The sequence below is a fragment of the Heterodontus francisci genome, chromosome 4 (assembly GCF_036365525.1).
Source record: "Heterodontus francisci isolate sHetFra1 chromosome 4, sHetFra1.hap1, whole genome shotgun sequence".
In the NCBI taxonomy this organism is placed as follows: domain Eukaryota; kingdom Metazoa; phylum Chordata; class Chondrichthyes; order Heterodontiformes; family Heterodontidae; genus Heterodontus; species Heterodontus francisci.
Window position 1 is genome coordinate 86,522,033 of NC_090374.1, and position 23,218 is coordinate 86,545,250.

The 23,218-nt window shown below is 44.2% G+C and overlaps 1 protein-coding gene across 3 annotated transcripts in view; it reads left to right on the forward strand.

Moving 5' to 3' along the window:
* Positions 1–23,218, forward strand: part of fer (fer (fps/fes related) tyrosine kinase) — a 409,042-nt gene that overhangs the window by 284,122 nt on the left and 101,702 nt on the right. For all 3 annotated transcript variants that reach the window (XM_068029798.1, XM_068029800.1, XM_068029799.1), the window contains exon 16: positions 7,172–7,295. In XM_068029798.1, the coding sequence (XP_067885899.1) occupies positions 7,172–7,295 (124 nt within the window). The remainder of the gene's footprint in view (positions 1–7,171; positions 7,296–23,218) is intronic.

A 23,218-nucleotide genomic window follows, 5' to 3' on the forward strand; every position in this document is an offset into this window, starting at 1 on the left:
TTTCCCTACCACTGACGTAAGGCTCACCGGCCTATAATTTCCTGGATTATCCTTAACACCCTTCTTAAACAAAAGAACAACATTGGCTATTCTCCAGTCCTCTGGGACCTCACCTGTCGCCAATGAGGATGCAAAGATTTCTGTCAAGGCCCCAGCAATTTCTTCCCTTGTCTCCCTCAGTATTCTGGGGTAGATCCCATCAGGCCCTGGGGACTTATCTACCTTAATGCTTTGCAAGACACCCAACACCTCCTCCTTTTTGATAATGAGATTACTGAGACTATCTGCACTCCCTTCCCTAGGCTCATCATCCACCAAGTCCTTCTCTTTGGTGAATACGGATGCAAAGTACTCATTTAGCACCTCACCCATTTCCTCTGGCTCCATGCATAGATTCTCATCTCTGTCCTTGAGTGGGCCAACCCTTTCCCTGGTTACCCTCTTGCTCTTTCTATATGTATAAAAAGCCTTGGGATTTTCCTTAATCCTGTTTGCCAATGACTTTTCATGACCCCTTTTAGCCCTCCTAACTCCGTGCTTAAGTTCCTTCCTACTGTCTTTATATTCCTCAAGTGCTTCATCTGTTCCTAGCCTTCCAGCCCTTACAAGTGCTTCCTTTTTCTTTTTGACTAGGCTCACAATATCCTGTGTTATCCAAGCTTCCCGAAACTTGCCAAACTTGTCTTTCTTCCTGACAGGAACATGCTGGTCCTGGATTCTAATCAGCTGACATTTGAAAGACTCCCACATGTCAGATGTTGATTTACCCTCAAACAGCCGCCCCCAATCTAAATTCTTCAGTTCCTGCCTAATATTGTTATAATTAGCCTTCCCCCAATTTAGCACCTTCACCCGAGGACTACTCTTATCCTTATCCACAAGTACCTTAAAACTTCTGGAATTATGGTCACTGCTCCCGAAATGCTCCCCCACTGAAACTTCGACCACCTGGTCGGGCTCATTCCCCAATACCAGGTCCAGAATGGCCCCATCCCTAGTTGGACTATCTACATACTGTTTCAAGAAGCCCTCCTGGATGCTCCTCACAAATTCTGCCCCATCCAAGCCCCTAGCACTAAGTGAGTCCCAGTCAATATTGGGGAAGTTAAAATCACCCAGAGGTGTTCTCTGATCAGAATGTGACGTGTTCTTGTCTGCTTTCAGCCTTGATAGATTGTAGAACGAGCTGTCTGACCTAGTATGCAAATAGACTCCTTCCGTATCTGCAGGGAAGGCGAAGGTCAGGAGCATGGCGAAGAAGATGCCAAACAGAGTGGGGGCCGGGACACAACCCTGTTTCACTCTATTCGTCACTCCGAAACTGTCGGAAGTGGAGCCATCAGACTGTACAGTGCAGTGCATGTTTTCATGGAAGGAGCGGATGACACTGAGGAGCTTCGGTAGACAACCAAATAAGCACATAATATAGGCTGTGCTTCAGCGCAGAACTGAGATAACGCTGCACTGTCAGAGGTGCCATGTTTCGGATGAAACGTTGAACCCCAAGATCCCGTCTCCAACTCGGTGGATATAAAAGATTGTATAGCAGTTGTTATGGTCAAGTGAGGAGGGGTGGAAGGGCTCCCCTCTTTTCCCTCTCCTTGTTTGACCACGACAGGATTAATTCTTTTTTAAAGTGGATGTACTGGCCAATTCAGTTGGTGTTTGATTACTTACTTGCTATGATCATACCAAGAACCAATGGGATAGGTTTTCTTGAGTTAACCAAGAAAGAGGTTAATTTTATTGTACCTAAATCAAACTAATAAAAATAATGAACAATGTGCCGGCTTTCACTCACGCACACACACTGAGTGGGGAAAGGTAGATTGGTGGAGTTAGAGTCCATAAAATAAAAGGGGCATACGGTCTGTGGCGTTTGGTGATTCGGCTGGCTTCTGGCTGAATTCTGCGGTCCTGAGGCTTTTAGTTTGAAGAGGTAGATGACTGGTTCGGTGGGTCTCTTGGAGACAGCAATGCGGATGATTTCCTCCAGCGGGGTTTTTGATTGTCACCAAAATATTGCAAAGTCAACAGGCAGGATTTGAACACTTTCAAGTTGGAATGGAGAGAGAGAGACTGCTACTTGGGTCTGCACGTGTCAGAGTCTAGTTGCTTCTCCTCTCTCTGCTACAGAATGAAAGAAGCTTAAAACCACAGATGGGGAGGGACTGGCCACATGACAGTCACTCAGTCTTTCAAACATAGCAGTTATTCTCTCCTGCTAAAAAGAACAGGTAGTTCCTTTAAACTTCCTGGGTCTTGATTCTTGCTGGGGACTGAACAGACATTTTGACTCCCTCCTCACAAGCATTGCAGTGTAGGATACAGTGTTGCAAATTAGGTAGCTATCTTAAGCTGCCAGCAAAGTCATCCTTTTAGCTGGTCTTTTTAAAAAATGTCTTTTAAAAAACAAAATTCAGATCTCCAGTTAGTGGATTAAAGAAAATTATCATTCAACAAAGCACATTGGTGTAACACAGTATTTTAAGGATGAGATGGGAGCTCTGGTGTCCTGATTATTAATTATACCTCATTGTCAACCACTATAACAGATTATCTGATCATTTATCTTATTGCGATTTGTGAGACCTTACTTTGTGCAAATTCTTTCTGGTGAGTGGGTCAATAACCAGAGGTCATTGTTTCAAAATCATTGGCAAAGATCTAGAGGGGAGATGGGGCGACTTTTTTTTTCACTGATCTGGAGTACTCTACCTGAAAAAATGGTGGAAACTGACTCCATAAATAATTTTAGAAGGGAGTTAGACAGCTACTTGAGAATGAGGAACTTTCCAGGATTACTGGCAAAAAGCTGGGGTGTAGGACTAAGCGTAACTACTTTTTCAAAGAGCCAGCACAGGCACACTGGGCTAAAAGGCTTCCCTCTGCTACATAAAATTGGCTGCTATATAGTTTCCTCTGCATTGTAACAATGACTGCAGTTCAAAAAGTACTTCATTTGTTGTGAAGCACTTTGGGTCGTCCTGAGGACATGAAAGACTATATATAAATGCAAATTCAGCAAACATCATTTTTATTGAAGTAGGGAAAATACAAAAAAATTTAATTCAGGCATTAAGATATTCGTGTTGAATAAAATTGAAAATGATGGTTTTTCACAGTCTCGTTTTAAGTTGACATTCCATTTTGTCACTTGTGTCACAAATCTTCATTTGATTCAGTTCACTCAAGATAGTGGCATAGAGCAAAGCTACTACTGCTCCTTTGTCTCATTTCTGTAAAATGATTCCTTTAGTATTTGCAGCTATTTCTACTCTCCTCTCGTGGCCTCCCGGTTACTGCTTTTTGACCCTTGGGTGGAGTCACTGTATTGGTGTATTTCTAATTTTTTATAAGGCTGCCTATTGCACTTCAGCTACAGTACCTCGAGGCATATTGTGATTTTTTTTTAGAATTAGAATATTACAGCGCAGTACAGGCCCTTCGGCCCTCGATGTTGCGCCGATCATCTGATCACAAGGAGAAACAATAAAAAAACTGAATGTTAATCGTTGATTAAAAACAGAAAATGCTGAAAATACTCAGCAGCTCAGGCAGCTTCTCAGAGGGAAACAGAGTTAACATTTCAGGTCGATGACCTTTCTTCAGAACTTATTCTTAGTCTTTAGCTCTCAGACACACAATTAAACTGAGAGATGAGATAGCCTTGCAGACATTGGGTGGTTTGTCTATGCAGTAATATATGTTACAAAACTGTAGTAATGATTATTCCATTCGAAGTTTTTCATAACGTTTGAACCCTTTATATGGCATTGCTTATGTAGGACCCATAATAATCCAGTCCAATTATTTTGTTTGAATAATACTGAGTGTCCGTTCTGTTCTAATGTATGTGAATACTGTGGAGCCAGCAAAAGCACATCATTATACTGCAGATCCCATTCTGAAATTATGCTTGCTGCGGGCAACAGGAACTTGCAGACCTAAGTTATACTACCTGCTCCTTTTTCTTTTTCTGAACATATGATTAAGTGTTTGTGAGTAATTAAGGTATCAACTTCTTCTAAATGTAACATCCACAATTCAAATTACTACTTTTCTACTTATATCATTTTCCCAGTTATTCTGTAATGTTAAGGACATTTTTTCCCACCATTTTTCTCTCCCATTCCTTCTGTTATTAAAATCAACACTTTTAGTTTAGTTTAGTTTAGAGATACAGCACTGAAACAGGCCCTTCGGCCCACCGAGTCTGTGCCGACCATCAACCACCCATTTATACTAATCCTACACTAATTCCATATTCCTACCACATCCCCACCTGTCCCTATATTTCCCTACCACCTACCTATATTAGGGGCAATTGCTAATGGCCAATTTACCTATCAACCTGCAAGTCTTTTGGCATGTGGGAGGAAACCAGAGCACCCGGAGGAAAGCCACGCAGACACAGGGAGAACTTGCAAACTCTACACAGGCAGTACCCAGAATTGAACCCGGGTTGCTGGAGCTGTGAGGCTGTGGTGCTAACCACTGTGCCACTGTGATTCTATGGATGTCAATAGCCCTCCAGTATCTCACCTAAGTGGCCACATTTCGCATGCTGGCTATTGAATGATTGTTGGTATCACTGAACCAAATCCTCACCTGGCATCCACGCACACAGCAAAAGCAGTGGATAGTGGTCAATTACTGCCCCAGCTGAAATTGGCTAATAAAATACTATACAATGAACTTCCTGGTCAATACCTTGTGAAAAAATCATACAACATTGAAGGAGTCCAGTCAGCCTGTTGTACCTGTGTCATCTCTTTGAAAGAGTGATGTAATTGGCCCCACTCCCCTGCTCTTTTCCCATAGTTCTGCAGATTTATCTTTTTCAAGTATATATCCAATGCTTTTTTGAAAGTTGCTATTGAATCTGCTTTCACCACCCTTTCAGGCACTGCATTCCAGATCACTGCATAAAAAAATTCTCTTCATTCCCCTCTGGATTTTTTGCCAATTACCTTAAATCTGTCTCTTTTAGTAACAGACCGTCCTGCCAGTGGAATCAGCTTTTCCTTATTTATTATATCAAAACCCTTCATAAATTTGAGCACCTTCATTAAACCTCCCCTTAACCTTCTCTGCTTTAACAAAGACAGTCCCAGCTTCTCTAGTTTCTCCCTCGTCGCTGTTTTCCTGTGCACCTTCTCTAAGGCCTTGACATCCTTCCTATAGTGTGGTGTCCATAGTTAGTCTCAATACTCCAGCGAAGGCCTGCATTAGCTAATGCACTTACTCACTGATCCAGAAGCAAAATTCTAATTACAGATAAATTTGGTGGATATGTATGGTAGCTGTACTGTTATAGGAACAGGAATAGGCCATTCAGCCCCTTGAGCCTGTTTCACCATTTAATTTGATCATGGGTGTTCTCAACTGTTCTGTTCTCATGCATGTGCTCTTGCTGTAAGGTCAGTGATTTGTGACCAGGAGCAGGAACCTTGGCAGATTTTTTTCCCCTCTCTAACCAGGAGGTAGTGTGACCAATGTGACCAATTACAATGGTGCTGCTGCTGCCCCTGTTAAATTCAGCTAACTGTCATCATGAAAAGGTTAAATTGTTTAGACAACTATGTCAACTAATGTGTACAATTAGTAATAATAGATCAGAATCTTGCTTTATATGGCTAAGCAGCTTAATGGAAATTTAGCAAGCTGTTGGGAGAGCTTAACCTAACATCTATTCTGACACCACGTATTTTCTAATGTGGTATTAGAGAAGTTTTAATTTCCTTATTGGAAATAAAACTTATGTTGAGAATGTATGATTAACAGGTGGGCTTAGTATTCAACACCTGTTGATGGTTAAATTGTCAAACTTCTTTTTAAAATGGTGCCTGAATAATATTGATACAGGTAGGAGACGTAAAGGTAAGCTATTTGACAATGCTGTACTATCTTTTTTTATTTTCTTGAACAAATTGTAGCTAATAGAATTGTGGAAGAATGATATTAGCTTGATGAAAATGGCTGCTAGCAATGCCTATATATATATAGACATACACGAGTAATTGTAGGCATAAATTGCTGTGGTTTATTTCTTGGAGACCATTCTCCTTGTATAAACAATTTAAGAATTCTTTTCTCGACCTTGTCCCACTTTATTTGTGGTTGGAATCAGACTCATCATTATCAGACTCGATTTTTAGATCCTCTTCCCCACATGACGGGTTGGGGGTGGTGATTTAAAGAGTGAAATTTGGGAACCGTGACCCTTCCCCCACAACACTATGCATATGAGGCATCCGGGTGTCCTGTGGAGAAGTGGAACACTTAATTAACGTATTTAAATTGACTCCCACCATCTATTTGGAAGCCTGATTCAAAATTTACTGTTGCTGCTCACCTTTCCCCAGAGATCAGGAAACTCAAAAATGAGATGGAGACGGGAGCTGCCTGCTCCCTAAGATAGGTGCCTCTTTCAGCACTGCTTGTGGGCCAGGAGGAGTAGGTATTGTCTCCCCAGTCCCGTCGAGGAAACCTTTGGCCATCCCAAATCCCTGATCGCCAGCCGCCCTGTTCCCGCAAATCCCCGATCATCAGCCTCCTCCTGTACCCTTTAAAATCCCGATCTCTAGCCTCCTCCAACTCAATTGCCAGCTCCCCACAGCCGCCCCAATCACAGGCCTCTTTCACCCACACCTGATGATGGGCCTTTTCCCCAACCCTTATTGCAGAACTCTCCAACATTCTGATTGCTGGAATCTGTCCTGAAGGCCCCCCTCCCCCCAGCCCCACTGCAGTCTCCTGTCGCTGATGTTCCCTCTGGTCTGCCACCAGGCTGACTATTTGGTCCACGGAAAATAGAGCTAAAACATGTTAATCAGGTTCTGCTGTTAAGTTTGGCAGGACGTCCTCGTCCCAGGCCTTTCCCAGTTTTTCGACTGTTTTCGGCCTCATAGGCATGCTCCCCTGCCGCAGGGTTCTGATGAAAGGTCACAGACCTGAAACGTCAGCTCTGCTGTTATTGCTGGTAGTATCTGGATACAAAGCTAGAATTGATGACCATGGAAACAATCTAAAATGTGTAGTCTACTCTTTAGCATGACAGCATTATTTGTGGTAATTTCAGTGTAAAGTTTAATAAATGTGTGGTTTACATAACATTGCTTTCTATAACAGTAAATCATTGCCACATGATATCTTGTTTTATGTCTAGGTGGCGATTTCCTTTCATTTTTAAGGAAGAAGAAAGATGAGTTCAAAATGAAACAACTCGTGAAGATGTCTTTGGATGCCGCTGCTGGTATGGCTTACCTCGAAGGTAAAAACTGTATTCACAGGTAAGGAAAATATTCCCACTCCGTCTTTTACTATTTTTCAATTTCAGGTCAATTTCTTCCCAGAAAAAGCTTGTGGATATTGCAGAACTTGTATTTTTCAAAACATCCTATTTTATGACACTGCCTGCATATAGATAGTTAGTGCACAACTCCAGCATTCTAACAGTGTGATGTCTGAATCTCCCCATTGTTCAAATTTTGCTCTGTTACATTTTGCCAGCAGAGGTTTGTTTTCTGATTGCTGTATCTGCAATAAGCCGAGACAATCAGAAAATGTCATCTAAAGGGAGAGATATTAACTTTTTTAGGGGGAAAAAATGGAAATTTAGTGTGTGCTTTGTAATTAAGTATGTTATACTGTAAAAATAAGTTGAAAGATGCATCTGTAGAATTTGTGTTTTTTTGTTCGCAGTAAAACTTCTCTGTTGCCTTTAGTCTTGTGTTTAAAGTCTCCCCATCATACAGGTAGACAAATGAAAAGTAGAGGCAATTCCAAATATGCCAATAACAGAAAAGAAAATGGGCTGAATTTTATGCTCCTGTTGAAGGCGGGATTACTGGTGGGGGGGTGGGGCTCGCGGAGAATCCCTGCAGAGCTGTCAGCCACAGAAACCCGGCGCGATAATGCTTATTTCCGATTTTGTTGGAGGCAGCGAAGTACCTTGGCGGCATTGCCGCCCAGATGTGATGGTATCTTTGAATTTTTTTGCATATGTTTGAGTGTCATTCACCGCAATTCAACAAGGCGTTCGCAATTTTGTGTTTGACTTGTGGCACTCATATGCCTTCAGTTTCACGTCTTTCAAAAGCTGGTGCCACTGAGGCGTGAATCTTCGGTGCCTTGAGAGGGAAGGTAACTTCACCAGAGTAATGTAGGGGAAGTAGGGTTTGCAGCGGACATTGCCGCTCTGCTGACTCTCTAAGAGGATTGATTGTCAAAGTGGTGGGGAAACACTGCAAGTGCATTGTGTTTGAAGGGGGGAGCTCTGCAAGTGCAATTTGGGGGGAGTGTTGGAGCAGTACAAGTGGATTGTGTGTTTGCGGGAGAAGCTCTGCAAGTGCATTGTGTTTGGGGGGGTGTTTGGACAGTACAAGTGGATTGTGTGTTTGCTGGAGGAGCTCTGCAAGTGCATTGTGTTTGGGCGGGGGGGGGGCGTGGTTTGGTGTTGGAACAGTACAAGTGGATTGTGTGTTTGGGGGAGGAGCTCTGCAAGTGCAGTGAGTTTGTGGGGGGGGGTGGTTTGTTGGAACAGTACTAGTGGATTGTGTGTTTGGGGGAGGATATCTGTAAGTGCATTGAGTTTGTGGGGGGGGGCGGGTTTGTTGGAACAGTACAAGTGGATTCTGTGTTTGGGGGAGGATATCTGCAAGTGCATTGTGTTTGAAGTGGGGGTGTAGGATTGTGAATTGTGTGTTAAGCGGGGAAACCTCTGCAAGGAGATTATATTTGAAGGTGGGGAACTCTGAGAATGTATAGGTTGTGTTTGTCGGGGTTTGGGGGGGTGGCATTACAGGGTAGTTTAAATGATGTTAGTATGGTAACGTTGGCTCGCAATTATTGAAAAGTTGTCAGATCAACATGAATCCAGCTACTGCGGCATCCTGCAGAACCAAAATTTACACACTTCTTTGCCCAGACCGGTTTACTTTGGCTTTTGAAGGAAGCCAATGGTCCAAGGAGAATAGAGATGGGTCTGATTCACCCTATTTCCCTGGGGCCCCTTGCCATGTTAAGGCATCTCTGCTGGAGATGAGCCCAAGAGGCAGCTGCGGATCAAGAAGAAGTTAGATGCAAGTAGCAGCAGCTACCAAGGAAAAGAACACAAATATGCCAGCGAGTCTACAGGACTCGGTTAACGTACCTGTAGATGTCAGAGCGAAACTGCCAAAGAAGACGACGGCTTTCCAGAGAGGCCGTCAAAGACCTCTGCAGACTCCTTAAACAAATTGTGACCAATGGGCTTTGGTGGTCACTCTTTGCCTGTGGCTCTCAAGATTACCATGGCCCTAAACTTTTATGCATTGGGATCGTTCCGGGGATTCACTGGGGACATATGTGGGGTCTATCAAGCCACAGTGCACTGCTGTAGCAAGGAGGTGACTAATTCTGTGTTCAGGACAGCTGGCAACTATGTGCGCTACTGGATAGACCCTGAGAGTCAGGCCGACAGAGCCGTTGGATTTAGTACCATTGAGGGATTCCCACAGGTCCAAATGTAATTGACTGCACACTTGTGGCCATCAAAAAAAACATTTTTTTAAAAATGCTAATCTAATGGTGACTATGAAACCATTGTCAATTGTTGTAAAAACTCATCTGGTTCACTAAGTCCTTTAGGGAAGGAAATCTGCTGTCCTCACTTAGTCTGGCCTACGTGTGGCTCCAGACCAACAGCAATGTGGTTGACTCATAAATGCCATCTGAAATGGTCTACTAAGCCACTCAGTTCAAGGGCGATTAGGGATGGGCAATAAATGCTGGCTTAGTCAGCAACACCCACATCCCACAAGCGATTTAAAAAAAAATTAATGCTCCAACGCACCAACAAGGAAGGGGTTCCGTTCAATCAACGTACAACTGGTATGTGACCACAGAACGTGCTTCCTACTCGTCTGTGCCTGCTTTCCAGGAAGCTGCCACAACTCATACATACTTTGCCAGTACCAGGTGCCACAGCTTTTCACTCACTCTACTAGCATTTACGGGTGAATTCTTGGAGATAAGGACTGCCCCCTTGAAGACATGACTTATGATACCAGTAAGGAACCACAGCAAGGATGCGGAGGAGCGTTACAACGCCTGCCATGGCTCCACCCATGCGATCATTGAACAGGTCTGCTAAATAATATTGCACCACAGAGGGGGGAGGCTTTGCAAGATGAAGATCTGCAAGATCAGTGGACATCGTCTGATGAAGAGGACACAGAGGACCGACATGGCCGAGCAGGTATGCACAATCAGAGCACTGTGTTGGAGGCCAGACAGGGTGAGGGAGGCAAGGCAGAATCTTATAATCTCAAGTTTTCAAAATCCCTGAAATCAAATAAATGTGAATTTTCAAAAAAAAACTCACCATTATGCATGTAGCCTCATGTCTCTCGCCTGTGTACTATCTGTCTCTCCAGAATGAAGGACGCCAACAAAGTGATCCAGTGCCCATGTGACATCATTTGTGCAATGAACGATCATGCTCGTTGCCATGATAGTGATGCCAGTGGTCACATTGGCAGTGCTGTAAGGCTTATGATGGGATTCCAGGAGTCACTGTCACGTCATGGTGGAATGTGCTTTTCAAACAATAAAGGCTGATGATTGGCATTAAATAACAATTAATTAAAGTTAACATGACAGATCAGTGTCACCCATGAACCCTCGTGTGTGTCTAGGTACTTTTTAAAAAATACATTTGCTGGTGCTCCTGCACAGTATAACCCCTGTGCTAGCAGCTGGGCTGGAGGCAGGCTGCTGATCAGGACGCCCCTTGGCCTGGGATGACCGGCAGTCGTCCTCTGGGTACTTGAGGCTTGGAATGCCCCAGCTGCCTGAAGGCTTCCTGCACTGGTGCAGGACTGTCTTCAGGCATTGCGGCTGCTGGAGCTGGACTCACTGGCAGAGGGGCTGAGGAGCGGGTGTCCACACTTGAAACGCCCTGAGGGAGACCCCAGATGTGGAGCACATCCTCTCCTGATCCTGCTCGAAGCTCGTTGGAACCTCCGTGCTTACCAGGGAAGGACTGGGAGCGGGAAAACTCTCCAAGCTTCTGGCCCTTCTCTCACCTTGCCACTGCTGTTCTGAACTCATGGCTAAGGTGAGGGATTGCAGGTCACGCATCTGTGGAATGTGGCTCTCCAAGGGCTGTCAACCTCTCGATGGATGAAGCCATGCACTCATATCCCTGTGACATGGCAGCAGCCATGGCTTGGATGGACTCCTTCATCATCTGCTCAATGCTACGCATGGCCTCTGGCATCTCTGCCAGATGTTGCCTTACCACTCTCTGCAACTCCAGCATGCCCTGTTCTGTCGACACTAGAGACTTGTCATCAGCCTGGGGCTCAGCATGGGCCTGGCCACCCACAGTCCTCCAACTGCCAGAGGCCTCGGCTGTGTCAGTCTCAGCCAGCTCCTCGGCACGTGTGTGGTGCTGTCACTTGCTTGTGACCCTGATTCTAAAGATGAGTGGATACCCACCAAGGTGAGAGTGTCTGCGCTGTTGGAAGGTGCAGGAGTGTCATGGGACGGTGCATCCTCTAGCAGCTTCTCGTCCTCAGAGGTTGTCGTGAGTCTTTTGCTATCTTCATTCACTTGGGAGCGGCGCCCTGCAAGATAAAATGTAAACAACAAATATTTAGGGGGTACACATTTCCCAATAATGACAGCATGGCATAGCTCATTCAACATGAATATTGTTTTTATCTCTGATTGGCAAAAATCAATCTCTTAAGCTGGGACCCCGAGCTCCACATCCGAGATGGCACGTCCTCTTTGGCTCCTGGCTAATTCCAGCCCCTCCTCTTCAGTCTGAGATAAAGGCCGCAGATCGGGCATCCCGCCAGCGGTCCTGGCTGCCTCCCTCCTGTTGCGGCCCCTCTTCTCCTGAATGAGCAAGGATGCAGATATTGGATATTTCCAAATGTCTCTACATCATGTCAATACTGACATGGGTCCCTCATCAACACCTGGGGGATGTCTCATCTCTCATACTGACTCAACCTGTCATGCGTCTCACTTGGGCTGAGGCAGAAACGAGGGAGACTGGTCTCACATATGCAGTCATCATCTGCCATCAATTTGCGATGACCTTTCCTGTCCTTGAATGGCTGTGGCACCCATGTGGACAAGGAGATCACAACAAGCAATTCTGAAACGTGCCACTTACCTCGGCTGAGCACAGGAGGTCATTGACCCTCTTTGTACACTGGACCCAGTTATGATGGCTGACCCCACAACTACTGACCTCCTCTGCAATTTCCATTCAGGCTTGCTTGATCAGGTGGGAGGACCTATTCCTGCCATTGCTGAGTGAAAGGACCTTCTGCCTTTCCCTTGCAGCCTGGAGGAAAATCAGCAGGGAGGCATCATTGAACCATGGGACCATCCTTGATCCGACAGCTGATATGGTTGCCCGGTGGCTTGCTTGTTGATTGAGGAATTTAATTCAAAACACAGAGGTACTGCTTTAGTACATTGCTGCTCAATGCTGGGAGAGACAATATGCAGGGCTGGCTGCTTTTAAAATATGGCGCCAGCACATGCTCCAACATCAGGTGACACCATGAACAGCATCTCCACTGCTGCCCCGCCACGTGATTGGGAGGGACAGCCATCTCCTTCATGCTAAATGGCTGCCTGTGCTGGAATAATGAAGTAAAGCCCTGTAATTTTAGTGAAAATCTTGCTTCATCTTCAATCCTGTTTGATTTTTGGCATGCAAGAATTGTATCACTTTGTTGGGAATACCTTACCATCTTGACCTCAGCAGCATGAGAGCGGTGATTTTAATTCCTCAGCTCTATGACAGAATAAGCGAGTAGCAAGACAAAATGATAAAGTATGATGAGGTTTAATTGACTGATATAAGTGTCTCATGGAGATATCTAATATGCAGGAGGGTTGCAGGAACAGAGTCGGCCATTTGGTCCATCGAGCCTGCTATACCTGGGCTAGCCGTAGCACTTTATCTCTTCCCAGATTTGCTGCCCCCTCACCATATCAGTTAATAGCCTTATTTCCCAAGTGTGCATCGTAAATCCATTTTAAAGACATCAATTGATTCTACATCCATGGCCTTGGGAACAGTGTCTTCTTACAACATTCTGTGTTAGAACTTTGTTGAATTCACTTTTAACTGGCTCAATACTAATTCCATGATTATGACCCCTTTTGGATTCCCACAGAAATGGGAAGACACTCTCCCTAATACATTGTCAATTTCCTTCTTTATTTTAAACATCTCAATCAGTGCATCAGTTTGGGAAAATAACAACATATATATATATAACCCATTGTCTCTCGAGATAAGGAGGCCAAAGAAGAAGATATATATATATAATATATATATCACCTTTAAAGTAACAAAATGTTCCAAGGCATCTCACAGGAGCACTATAAAACAAAATATGACACCGAGCCATATAGGAGCTATTAGATCATAAGCTTGATCAAAGAGGTAGGTTTTAAGGAGTGTCTTAAAGGAGGAAAGCAAGGTGGAGAGGAGTAGGAAGGGTCTGCCAGAGCTTTGGGCTTAGGCAACTGAAGGCATGGCCACTAATGGTGGAGCAATTAAAATCAGCGATGCTCAAGAGGCCAGAATTAGATGAGCACAGATATCTCTGAGGGTTGTGGGGCTGGAGGCGATTACAGAGATAGGGAAAGGCAAGGCCTTGGAGGGATTTGAAAACAAGGATGAGACCGGGAGCCAAAGTTGGTCAGTGAGCACAGGGGTGATAGGTGAACAGGACTTCGTGCGAGATAAGACACGGGCATCAGAGGTTTGGATAACCTCAAGTTTTATGGAGGGTAGAATATGGGAGACCAGCCAGGAGTGCATTGATATAGTCAAGTTGAGAGGTAACGAAGGCATGAATGAGGGTTTTAGCGGGACATGAGCTGAGACAGGGAACTGATAATGATTCCAGGATACTGGAATCTATTATGTAGGAAGCCTTAACAATACATTTTGAAAATCATAGTATGATCAGACAAAGTCAACTTGGGAATCAAGGGTTATAATAAAAGCAAAACACTGCAGATGCTGGAAATCTGAAATAAAACCAAAAAAGTGCTGGAAATACTCAGCAGATCTGGCAGCATCTGTGGAGAGCGAAGCAAAGTTAACATTTCAGGTCAGTGACCTTTCATAGAGTCATAGAGTTAATACAGCACAAAAACAGGCCCTTCGGCATATCGTGTCTGTGCCGGCCATCAAGCACCTGTCTATTCTAATCCCATTTTCCAGCACTTGGCCTGTAGCCTTGTATGCTATGGCGTTTCAGGTGCTCATCTAAATACTTCTTAAATGTTGTGAGAGTTCCTGCCTCTACCACCCCTTCAGGCAGTGTGTTCCAGATTCCAGCTACCCTCTGGGTGAAAACATTTTTCCTTAAATCCCCTCTAAACCTCCTGCCCCTTAACTTAAATCTGTGGCCCCTGGTTATTGACAACTCCACTAAGGGAAAAAGTTTCTTCCTGTCTACCTATCTATGTCCCTCATAATTTTGTATACCTCAATAAGGTGCCCGCCCAGCCTTCTCTGCTCCAAGGAAAACAACACTAGCCTATCCAGTCTGTCTTCATAGCTGAAATGTTCCAGCCCAGGCAACATCCTGGTGAATCTCCTCTGCACCCTCTCCAGTGCAATCACATCCTTCCTATAGTGTGGCGTCCAGAACTGTACACAGTACTCCAGCATTTTGTACTAACTAGCGTTTTGTACAGCTCCATCGTAACCTCCATGCGCTTATGTTCTGTACCTCAGCTAAAAAAGGCAAGTATCCCATATGCCTTCCTAACCACTTTATCTACCTGTGCTGTTGCCTTCAGTGATCTATGGACAAGTACATCAAGGTCCCTCTGACCCTCTGTACTACCTAGGGTCCTACCATCCATTGTATATTCCCTTGCCTTGTTAGTTCTCCCGAAATGCATCACCTCACACTTCTCGGGATTAAATTTCGTTTGCCACTGCTCTGCCTATATTACCAGCCCATCTATATCATCTTGTAATCTAAGGCTTTCCTCCTGACTATTTATGACACCACCAGCGTGTCATCTGTGAACTTACTGATCATACCTCCTATATTCAGGTCTAAATCATTAATGTACACTACAAACAGCAAGGGTCCCAGCATCGACCCCTGCAGTACACCACTGGTCACAGTCTTCCAACCGCAAAGACAACCCTCGACCATCACCTCCTGCCACTAAGCCAATTTTGGATCCAAATTGCCCTGGATTCCATGGGCTCCTACCTTTTTGACCATTCTCCCATGCGGGACCTAATCAAAAGCCTTACTGAAGTCCATGTAGACTACATCAACTGTTATATCCTCATCTACACTCCTGGTCACCACCTCGAAAAATTCAATCAAGTTTGTTAAACATGATCTCCCCCTGACAAAGCCATATTGACTATCCTTGATTAATCCCTGCCTCTCCAAGTGGAGATTAATCCTGTCCCTCAGAATTTTTTCCAGTAGTTTCACAACCACTCATGTTAGACTCACTGGCTTGTAATTACCTGGTTTTTCACTGCTACCCTTCTTGATTAATGGTACTTCATTTGCTGTCCTCCAGTCCTCTGGCACTTCTCCTGTGGCCAGAGAGGATTTGAAAATTTGTGTCAGAGCCCCTGCTATCTCCTCCTGGGATACATCTCATCTGGGCCTGGGGATTTATCCACTTTTAAGCCTGCTAAAACCGCTAGTGTCTCCTCCCTTTCAATGCTAATATGTTCAAGTATATCACATTCCCCCTCCCTGATCTCTTCACCTACATCGTCCTTCTCCATAGTGAACACAAATGAAAAGTAATCATTTAAAACCTCACCTACGTCCTCCAGCTCCACACACAGATTGCCACTTTGGTCCCTAATGGACCCTACTCTTTCCTTGGTTATCCTCTTGCCCTTAATACACTTATAAAATGCTTTGGGATTTTCCTTTATCTTGTATGTCAGTGTTTTTCCATGCCCCCTCTTCGCTCTCCTAATTACTTTTTTAATTACCCTCCCTACACTTTCTATACTCCTCTAGGGCCTCCACTGTTTTCACCGCTCCGAATCTGCCTTAAGCCTCCTTATTTTTTCCTTATCCAATCCTCTATATCCCTTGACATCCAGGGTTCCCAGGATTTGTTGCTCCTACCCTTCACCTTTATGGGAATATGTTGGCCCTGAACTCTCACTATTTCCTTTTTGAATGACTCCCACTGGTCTGATGTAGACTTTCCTACAAGTCGCTGCTTCCAGTCCACTTTGGCCAGATCCTGTTTTATCACATTGAAATTGGCCTTCCCCCAATTCAATACTTTTATTTCTGGTCCATCTTTGTCCTCTTCCATAACTACCTTAAATCTTAGAGTTATGGTCACTGTCCCCGAAATGCACCTCCACTGACACTTCTTCCACTTGTCCGGCTTCATTCCCTAGGATTAGGTCCAGTACCGCCCCTTCTGTAGTAGGACTTTCTGCGTGCTGGCTCAAAAGGCTCTCCTGTATGCATTTTAAGAATTCCGCCCCCTTTAGGCCTTTTGCACTAAGACTATCCCAGTTAATATTGGGGAAGTTGAAATCCCCTACTATTATTACCCTATTATTTTTACACCTCTCTGAGATTTGTCTACATATCTGCTCCTCTATCTCTCCCTGACTATTTGGAGGCCTGTAGTACACTCCCAGTCAAGTGATTACTCCTTTTTTCTTTATAATTTCTACCCATATGGCCTCATTTGAGGAACCTTCTAAGATAGCATCCCTCCTTACTGCAGTAATCGACTCTTTGATCAATAGTGCAGTGCCATCTCCTCTTTTACACCCCCCTGTCAAGCCTGAAGATTCTATACCCTGGAATATTGAGCTGCTAGTCCTGCCCTTCCCTCAACCATGTCTCTGTGATAGCAATAATATCATATTCCCATGTGTTAATCAACTCATGGGATGTGGGGAGCTGGCAGGGAAGTGGAGTTGAGGCAGAAGATAAGCTGTGATCATATTGAATGACTGAGCACACTCGAGGGGCCATGTGGTCTACTCCAGCTCCTATTTATTATGTTCTTATTCTTTAGAATCAAAGAATGGTCTCCTTCTGTGCTGTAACCATTCAGCCTATCAAACCTGTGCCTGCTCTCTGCAAGAGCATTACAGCTAGCCCCACTCCCTTGTCCCTTTCCCCATATAGTGCTGCAATTTTTTTCCCTTCATGTGCTTACCTAATTTCTTTTTGAAATCCTTGATGGAATTTGCCTCACCACCCTTTCAGGCAGTGCATTCCAAATCATAAGCACTCACTACGTAAAAAGGTTTTTTCCATGTTGCCTTTGGTTCTTGTGCCAATCACCTTAAATCTATGTCCTCTGGTTCTTGACCCTTCTGCCAACAGGAATAGTTTATCTCCATTTGCTCTGTCTAGACGCCGAATGATTTTGAACACCTCTATCAAATCTCCTCTCAATCTTTTGTGTTCTCAGAACAACAATCCCAGCTTCTCTAATCAATCCTCGTAACTGAAGTATCCTCTTGGATTTCTTTCCTATATTCCCAAATAGTTCTTGTTGCTGCCAATTAGATGATGACCCCAACATTGATTCCTGGAGGATAGCATAAGGTCAATATGCTGGTTACCTAACTCGCTGAAGCACTTTGATTGCCCAAATGAGGTGCGGAGGCCTGAGGTTTACAGGTTGTACAGGTTGTATGTAAGGATCAGTCAGCCCTTGAGCTGAACATAAACAAGATGTCCAACCCATCATAGAATGGTTACAGCACAGAAGGAGGCCATTTGACCCATCATGTTCATGCTGGCTCTCTGCAAGAGCAGTTTAGCTAGTCCCACTCCTCCTGCCTTTCCCTGGAGCTCTGCAGATTATTTCTCTTCAGATGCTTATCCAATTCCCATTTGAAAACCACGATTGAATCTGCTTCCATCACCCTCTCAGGCAGTGCATTCAAGTTCCTATCCACCCGCTGCATAAAACATTTTTTCCTCATGTCGCCTTTATTTTTTTTGCCAATCACCTTAAATCTCCCCTCTGGTTCTCAACCCTTCTGCCAATGGAACATTTTCTTTGTCTAGACCTTTCATGATTTTGTACATCTCTAGCAAATCTTTTCTCAACCTTCTCTGGGAGAACAACCTCGGCTTCTCCAATCTATCCTTGTAGCTGAAGTCCCTAATCCCTGGAACCATTCTCGTAAATCTTTTCTGCATTTTGTATTTAGCCTTCATATCCTTCCTAAAGTGTAGTGCCCAGAATTGGACACAATATTCCAGTTGTGACCAAACCAAAGTTTTATGAAGGTTCATCATAACTGCTTTGCTTTTGTACTCTGTGCTTCTATTTATAAAGCCCAGGTTCCCAAATCACTTTTTAACCACTTTCTCAACCTTCCCTGCCCCGCCACCTTCAACATTTTGTGCACATATACACCCAGGTACTCTTTAGTTTATATTGCGTCTCCTCGTTCTTCACATCACACTTCTCCGCATTAAATTGCATCTGCCACGTATCCGCCTGTTCCAAAAGCTTGTCTATGTCCTCTTGAAGTCTATCTCTGTCCTCCTCACAGTTCACAATACTTCAAGTTTTGTGTCACCTGCAAAGTCCAGGTTCATTAATAGATCACTCGAAAAGCAATGGTCTTAGTACCAACTTCTGGGGAACCCCAGTGTGCGTCTTCCGGTCCGAAAAACAACCGTTCACCATGACTACGCTGTTTCCTGTCACTCAGCCAGCTTCGTATCCATGCTGCCACTGCCCCTTTTGTTCCATGGGTTTCAAATTTGCTGGTAAGCCTATTATGTGACATGCATCAAATGCCTTTTGGAAGTCCATATACACCACATCACCCTCATCAACCGTCTCTGTTACTTCATCAAAAAAACTCAATCAAGTTAGTTAAACTGGATTTGCCTTTAACGAGTCCCTGCTGACTTTCATTAATTAATCCACACTTGTCCAAGCAGCTGGTAATTTTGTCTCAGACTATCGTTTCTAAAAGCTTTCCCACCACCGAGGTTAAACTGACTGGCCTATAGTTGCTGAGTTTATCCTTATAACCCCTTTTGAACAAGAATGTGACATTTACAATTCTCCAACCCACTAGCACCACCTCCATATCTAAGGAGGATTGAAAGATTATGGCAAATACCTCTGCACTGTCCACTTCCCTCAGCATCTTCTGACACATCAACTTTAAGTACAGCCAGCCTTTCTAATACCTTCTCTTTATGAATTTTTAGCCCATCCAAGTATCTCAATGATGTCCTATTTCACTATGACATCGGCAGCACATCTTCTTTAGTAAAGACAGATGCAAAGTACTCACTTAGTACCTCAGCCATGCCCTCTGCTTCCATGCCTAGATCCCCTTTTTGTCCCCTAATCAGCCCCACCCCTCTTCTTACAAACCTTTTACTATATTTATAGAAGTTTTTTGGATCCCTCTTATATTAGCTGCCATTCTCTTCTCATACTCTCTCTTTGCTTCTCTTATTTGTTTTTCACTTCCCCTCTAAACCTTCTATATCAACTTGGTTCTCAGTTGTATTACCCATCTTACATCTGACATCATACGCACCCTTTTTCTGCTTCATCTTACTGTCTTTCTTTCTTTCGTCACCCAGGGAGCTCTGGCTTTCCCCCTTGCAAGCATGTACCTCAACTGGTCCTAAACCATCTCCTCTTTAAAGGAAGCCCATTGTTCTGTTACAATTTTGCTTGCCAATCTTTCATTCCAATTTACCCACACAGGTGTGTTCTCAACCAACAGTGGCTGGAACACCTGAACGGAACTCCATTTGTAACAGGCACTAAAAGGATGCCCATTATTCCCCCAGCATCAATGCTCCCTTGCCCACTGGTTCCTTATTGTTATTGTCCAGAATCCCTCCGTGCAAAGGAAATGTCAGATGCACAGTGGGCTGTCTGGGATCACAGAGGGTTTTCACTGGTCGCTGACACACAGCAGTGTAGCTCTGGTGCTCCAAGTACATTGTGAGATACTGCCTGAAGCACTAGTAATTTATTGAAGTGTGCTGATCTCACATTATCTATTGTGATTAGTTTATTCGCATGCAAGCGCCTATTGTGCTCGCCCGGGTGGTGCATTGCTCAAGCTGCATTGTTGGCTCCCTGTTAATCATTCCTTGCTAATCAAAAAATATCTCTTCTTTCCAAACTGCTTATCTCCTACCTCCTAAGCCATTCATGCCACAAATATAGCTTCAAGTCTGTACGCATTAATTCTAGCAAAAACCTCTGGTGTGGAATCTTCTTGAATGCATTCTGCATATTCTGATGAAGAATGTTTGATTCTCCTATATATATACCACCTAAACGACTATTGGTTTAGTCAGATATAACCTATTTCCCATAACGCCATATTGACTCTCCATAATAAACTTACAATTTACCGAATGTTCCTTTACTTGATCATAAATCTAATTATTTAACCACTACTGACAAACTCTCTGGCCTTTGCCTTGTTTGTTCCTTTTACAATTTTGGTATAATGTTTACTGCTTTCAAACCTGAGACATCATTGCTGAATCGAGTTAATTTTGCAGGATTACAACTTAATTTAGTCATTAACACAAATGGTTTATTTTAAAATGAACCAATTTGCTCATGAACAGTTAAATGAAGATTAAGTATGCTATTTATTCATATAAGACCTCAATTATCAACAAAAACCAAGGGGAGGAAAGAAGCTGTAGGTTGTATTAAATGAGCTAAATTAAAAACAGATTTACATGAACAGAGAATTATTCTCAAAAGACTGCTTTGCCTTTTCCTCACATCTGGTTAAAACTCTTCAATGATATAACCAAAAAAGACTTTCGGAACTATGAAGTACTGGCACTCAATATCCGTTGTCGCCATTGCCATATACCCCTCTTTGCTGACGATGCTCCATTAACATCTCACACTGAAGAGTGTCTGCAGACACTCTTGGACAGGTTTGCGGCTGCCTGCAACAAATTTGACTGAACCATCAGCCGCAAGAAAACGAACATGATGGGACAGGACCTCAGAAATGCTCCATCTGTCAATATCGGCGACCACGCTCTGGAAGCGGTTCAACAGTTCATCTAAATAGGCTCAACTACCACCAGTAACCTGTCTCTCGATGCAGAAATCAACAAGCGCATGGGAAAGGCGTCTGCTGCTATGTCCAAACTGGCCAAGAGAGTGTGGGAAAATGGCGCACTGACACGGAACACAAAAGTCTGAGTGTATCAAGCCTGTGTCCTCAGTACCTTGCTCTACGGCAGCGAGGCCTGGACAACGTATGTCAGCCATGAGCGACGTCTCAATTCATTCCATCTTCGCTTCCTCCGGAGATTTAGGATTTTAGGATTTAGATATACAGCACTGAAACAGGCCCTTCGGCCCACCGAGTCTGTGCCGACCATTAACCACCCATTTATACTAATCCTACACTAATCCCATATTTCTACCACATATTTATATTCCTTATATTCCCCTACCACCTACCTATACTAGTGGCAATTTATAATGGCCAATTCACCTATCAACCTGCAAGTCTTTTGGCTGTGGGAGGAAACCGGAGCACCCGGAGGAAACCCACGCAGACACAGGGAGAACTTGCAAACTCCACACAGGCAGGACCCAGAATTGAACCCGGGTCGCTGGAGCTGTGAGGCTGCGGTGCTAACCACTGCACCACTGTGCCGCCCAAGATTCCTTGGCGTCAGGTGGCAGGATCGTATCTCCAACACAGAAGTCCTCGAGGCGGCCAATATCCCCAGCATATACATCCCCTACTGAGCCAGCGGCGCATTAAATGGCTTGGCCATGTGAGCAGCATGGAAAATGGCAGGATACCCAAGGACGCATTGTACAGCGAGTTCGTCACTGGTATCAGACCCACCGGCCGTCCATGTCTCCACTTTAAAGACGTCTGCAAACGTGACATGAAGTCCTGTGACATTGATCACAAGTCGTGGGAGTCAGTTGCCAGTGATCACCAGAGCTGGCGGACAGCCATAAAGGTGGGGCTAAAGTGTGGCGAGTCAAAGTGACTTAGCAGTTGGCAGGAAAAAAGACAGAAGCGCAAGGGGAGAGCCAACTGTGTAACAGCCCTGACAACCAATTTTATCTGCAGCGCCTGTGGAAGAGTCTGTCACTCTAGAATTGGCCTTTATAGCCACTCCAGGCGCTGCTTCACAAACCATTGACCACCTCCAGGCGCTTGCCCATTGTCTCGCGAGACAAGGAGGCCAAAGAAGAAGAAAGAAGAAGCAGCAACAGTTGTTGAAGTGGTCAAAGTGTAAAGCTAAGGAGAAAAATGTTGAAAGTAAACCTTTGGGGATGACCTCTGTTTTGGTACCTATGGGTTTCATGTTATGTGTACAGTGTTTTCATTTTAATTTCCAAATAACAGGGGAGTGTGAAACTATTTCCTCTAGGTGTGAGTTGCTGATGACTCTTCAGTTCCACTGCTAAGCAAAAGACTAGAAAATATATCTTGCAGTGACAGCAACTTTTAAAACAAATCAGGTTGCATTGTTCAACAAGGTGTGGTTGAAATACAAGGGACGATTTTAACTGAACAGAAACAGAGCATGCAGTTAAAATAGCCCAGGAGACTAATCTGTTGATATCCCTCTCCCTTTCTGCAGTCTTCCATTTTAACATGCTTGTCTGAGCAGATGGGAAAGGCACCCACTGGAAACTGGCTGGGTCTTTAGCTCTGCAGTTGGACTCAGTTGATGTCATCAGGGCCCAACTGCTATTTTAACCAGTAACCTTGCCATGGAAACTTTGACTTACCCACCACATAAACCTAGAGGGAAGAAAAGTTGGACCAGAAGATGTCCAAGCAGGTACCTTTATCTAACTTTTGTTTACTTTCCTTGTGGAACCAGGAGGAGTCAGAGTGTTCCTCAGGGCCCAACAAGGAAAGTTTAAACCACTTTTGCACTTGTTCCTGGTTGCTGCCCCACCCCCCACTACCACCATCGCCCGCAGATTGCAACTTAACTGAGTCCCCACTGGTGACCTCCTGCTGTTAGGCATTCTGCCGAAACCAGCGGGTAGCTGCAGCTGGCTGGTAAACAGGTAGCATTTTACTTTGTTGTGTTAAATTGATCATTTGTTTGAGGATGTGCATTTTCATATGTGTTTGAGTTTGGAACTTACAATTTGATAAAGTTACAGTTGTGAAAAAGCTTCTGATTGC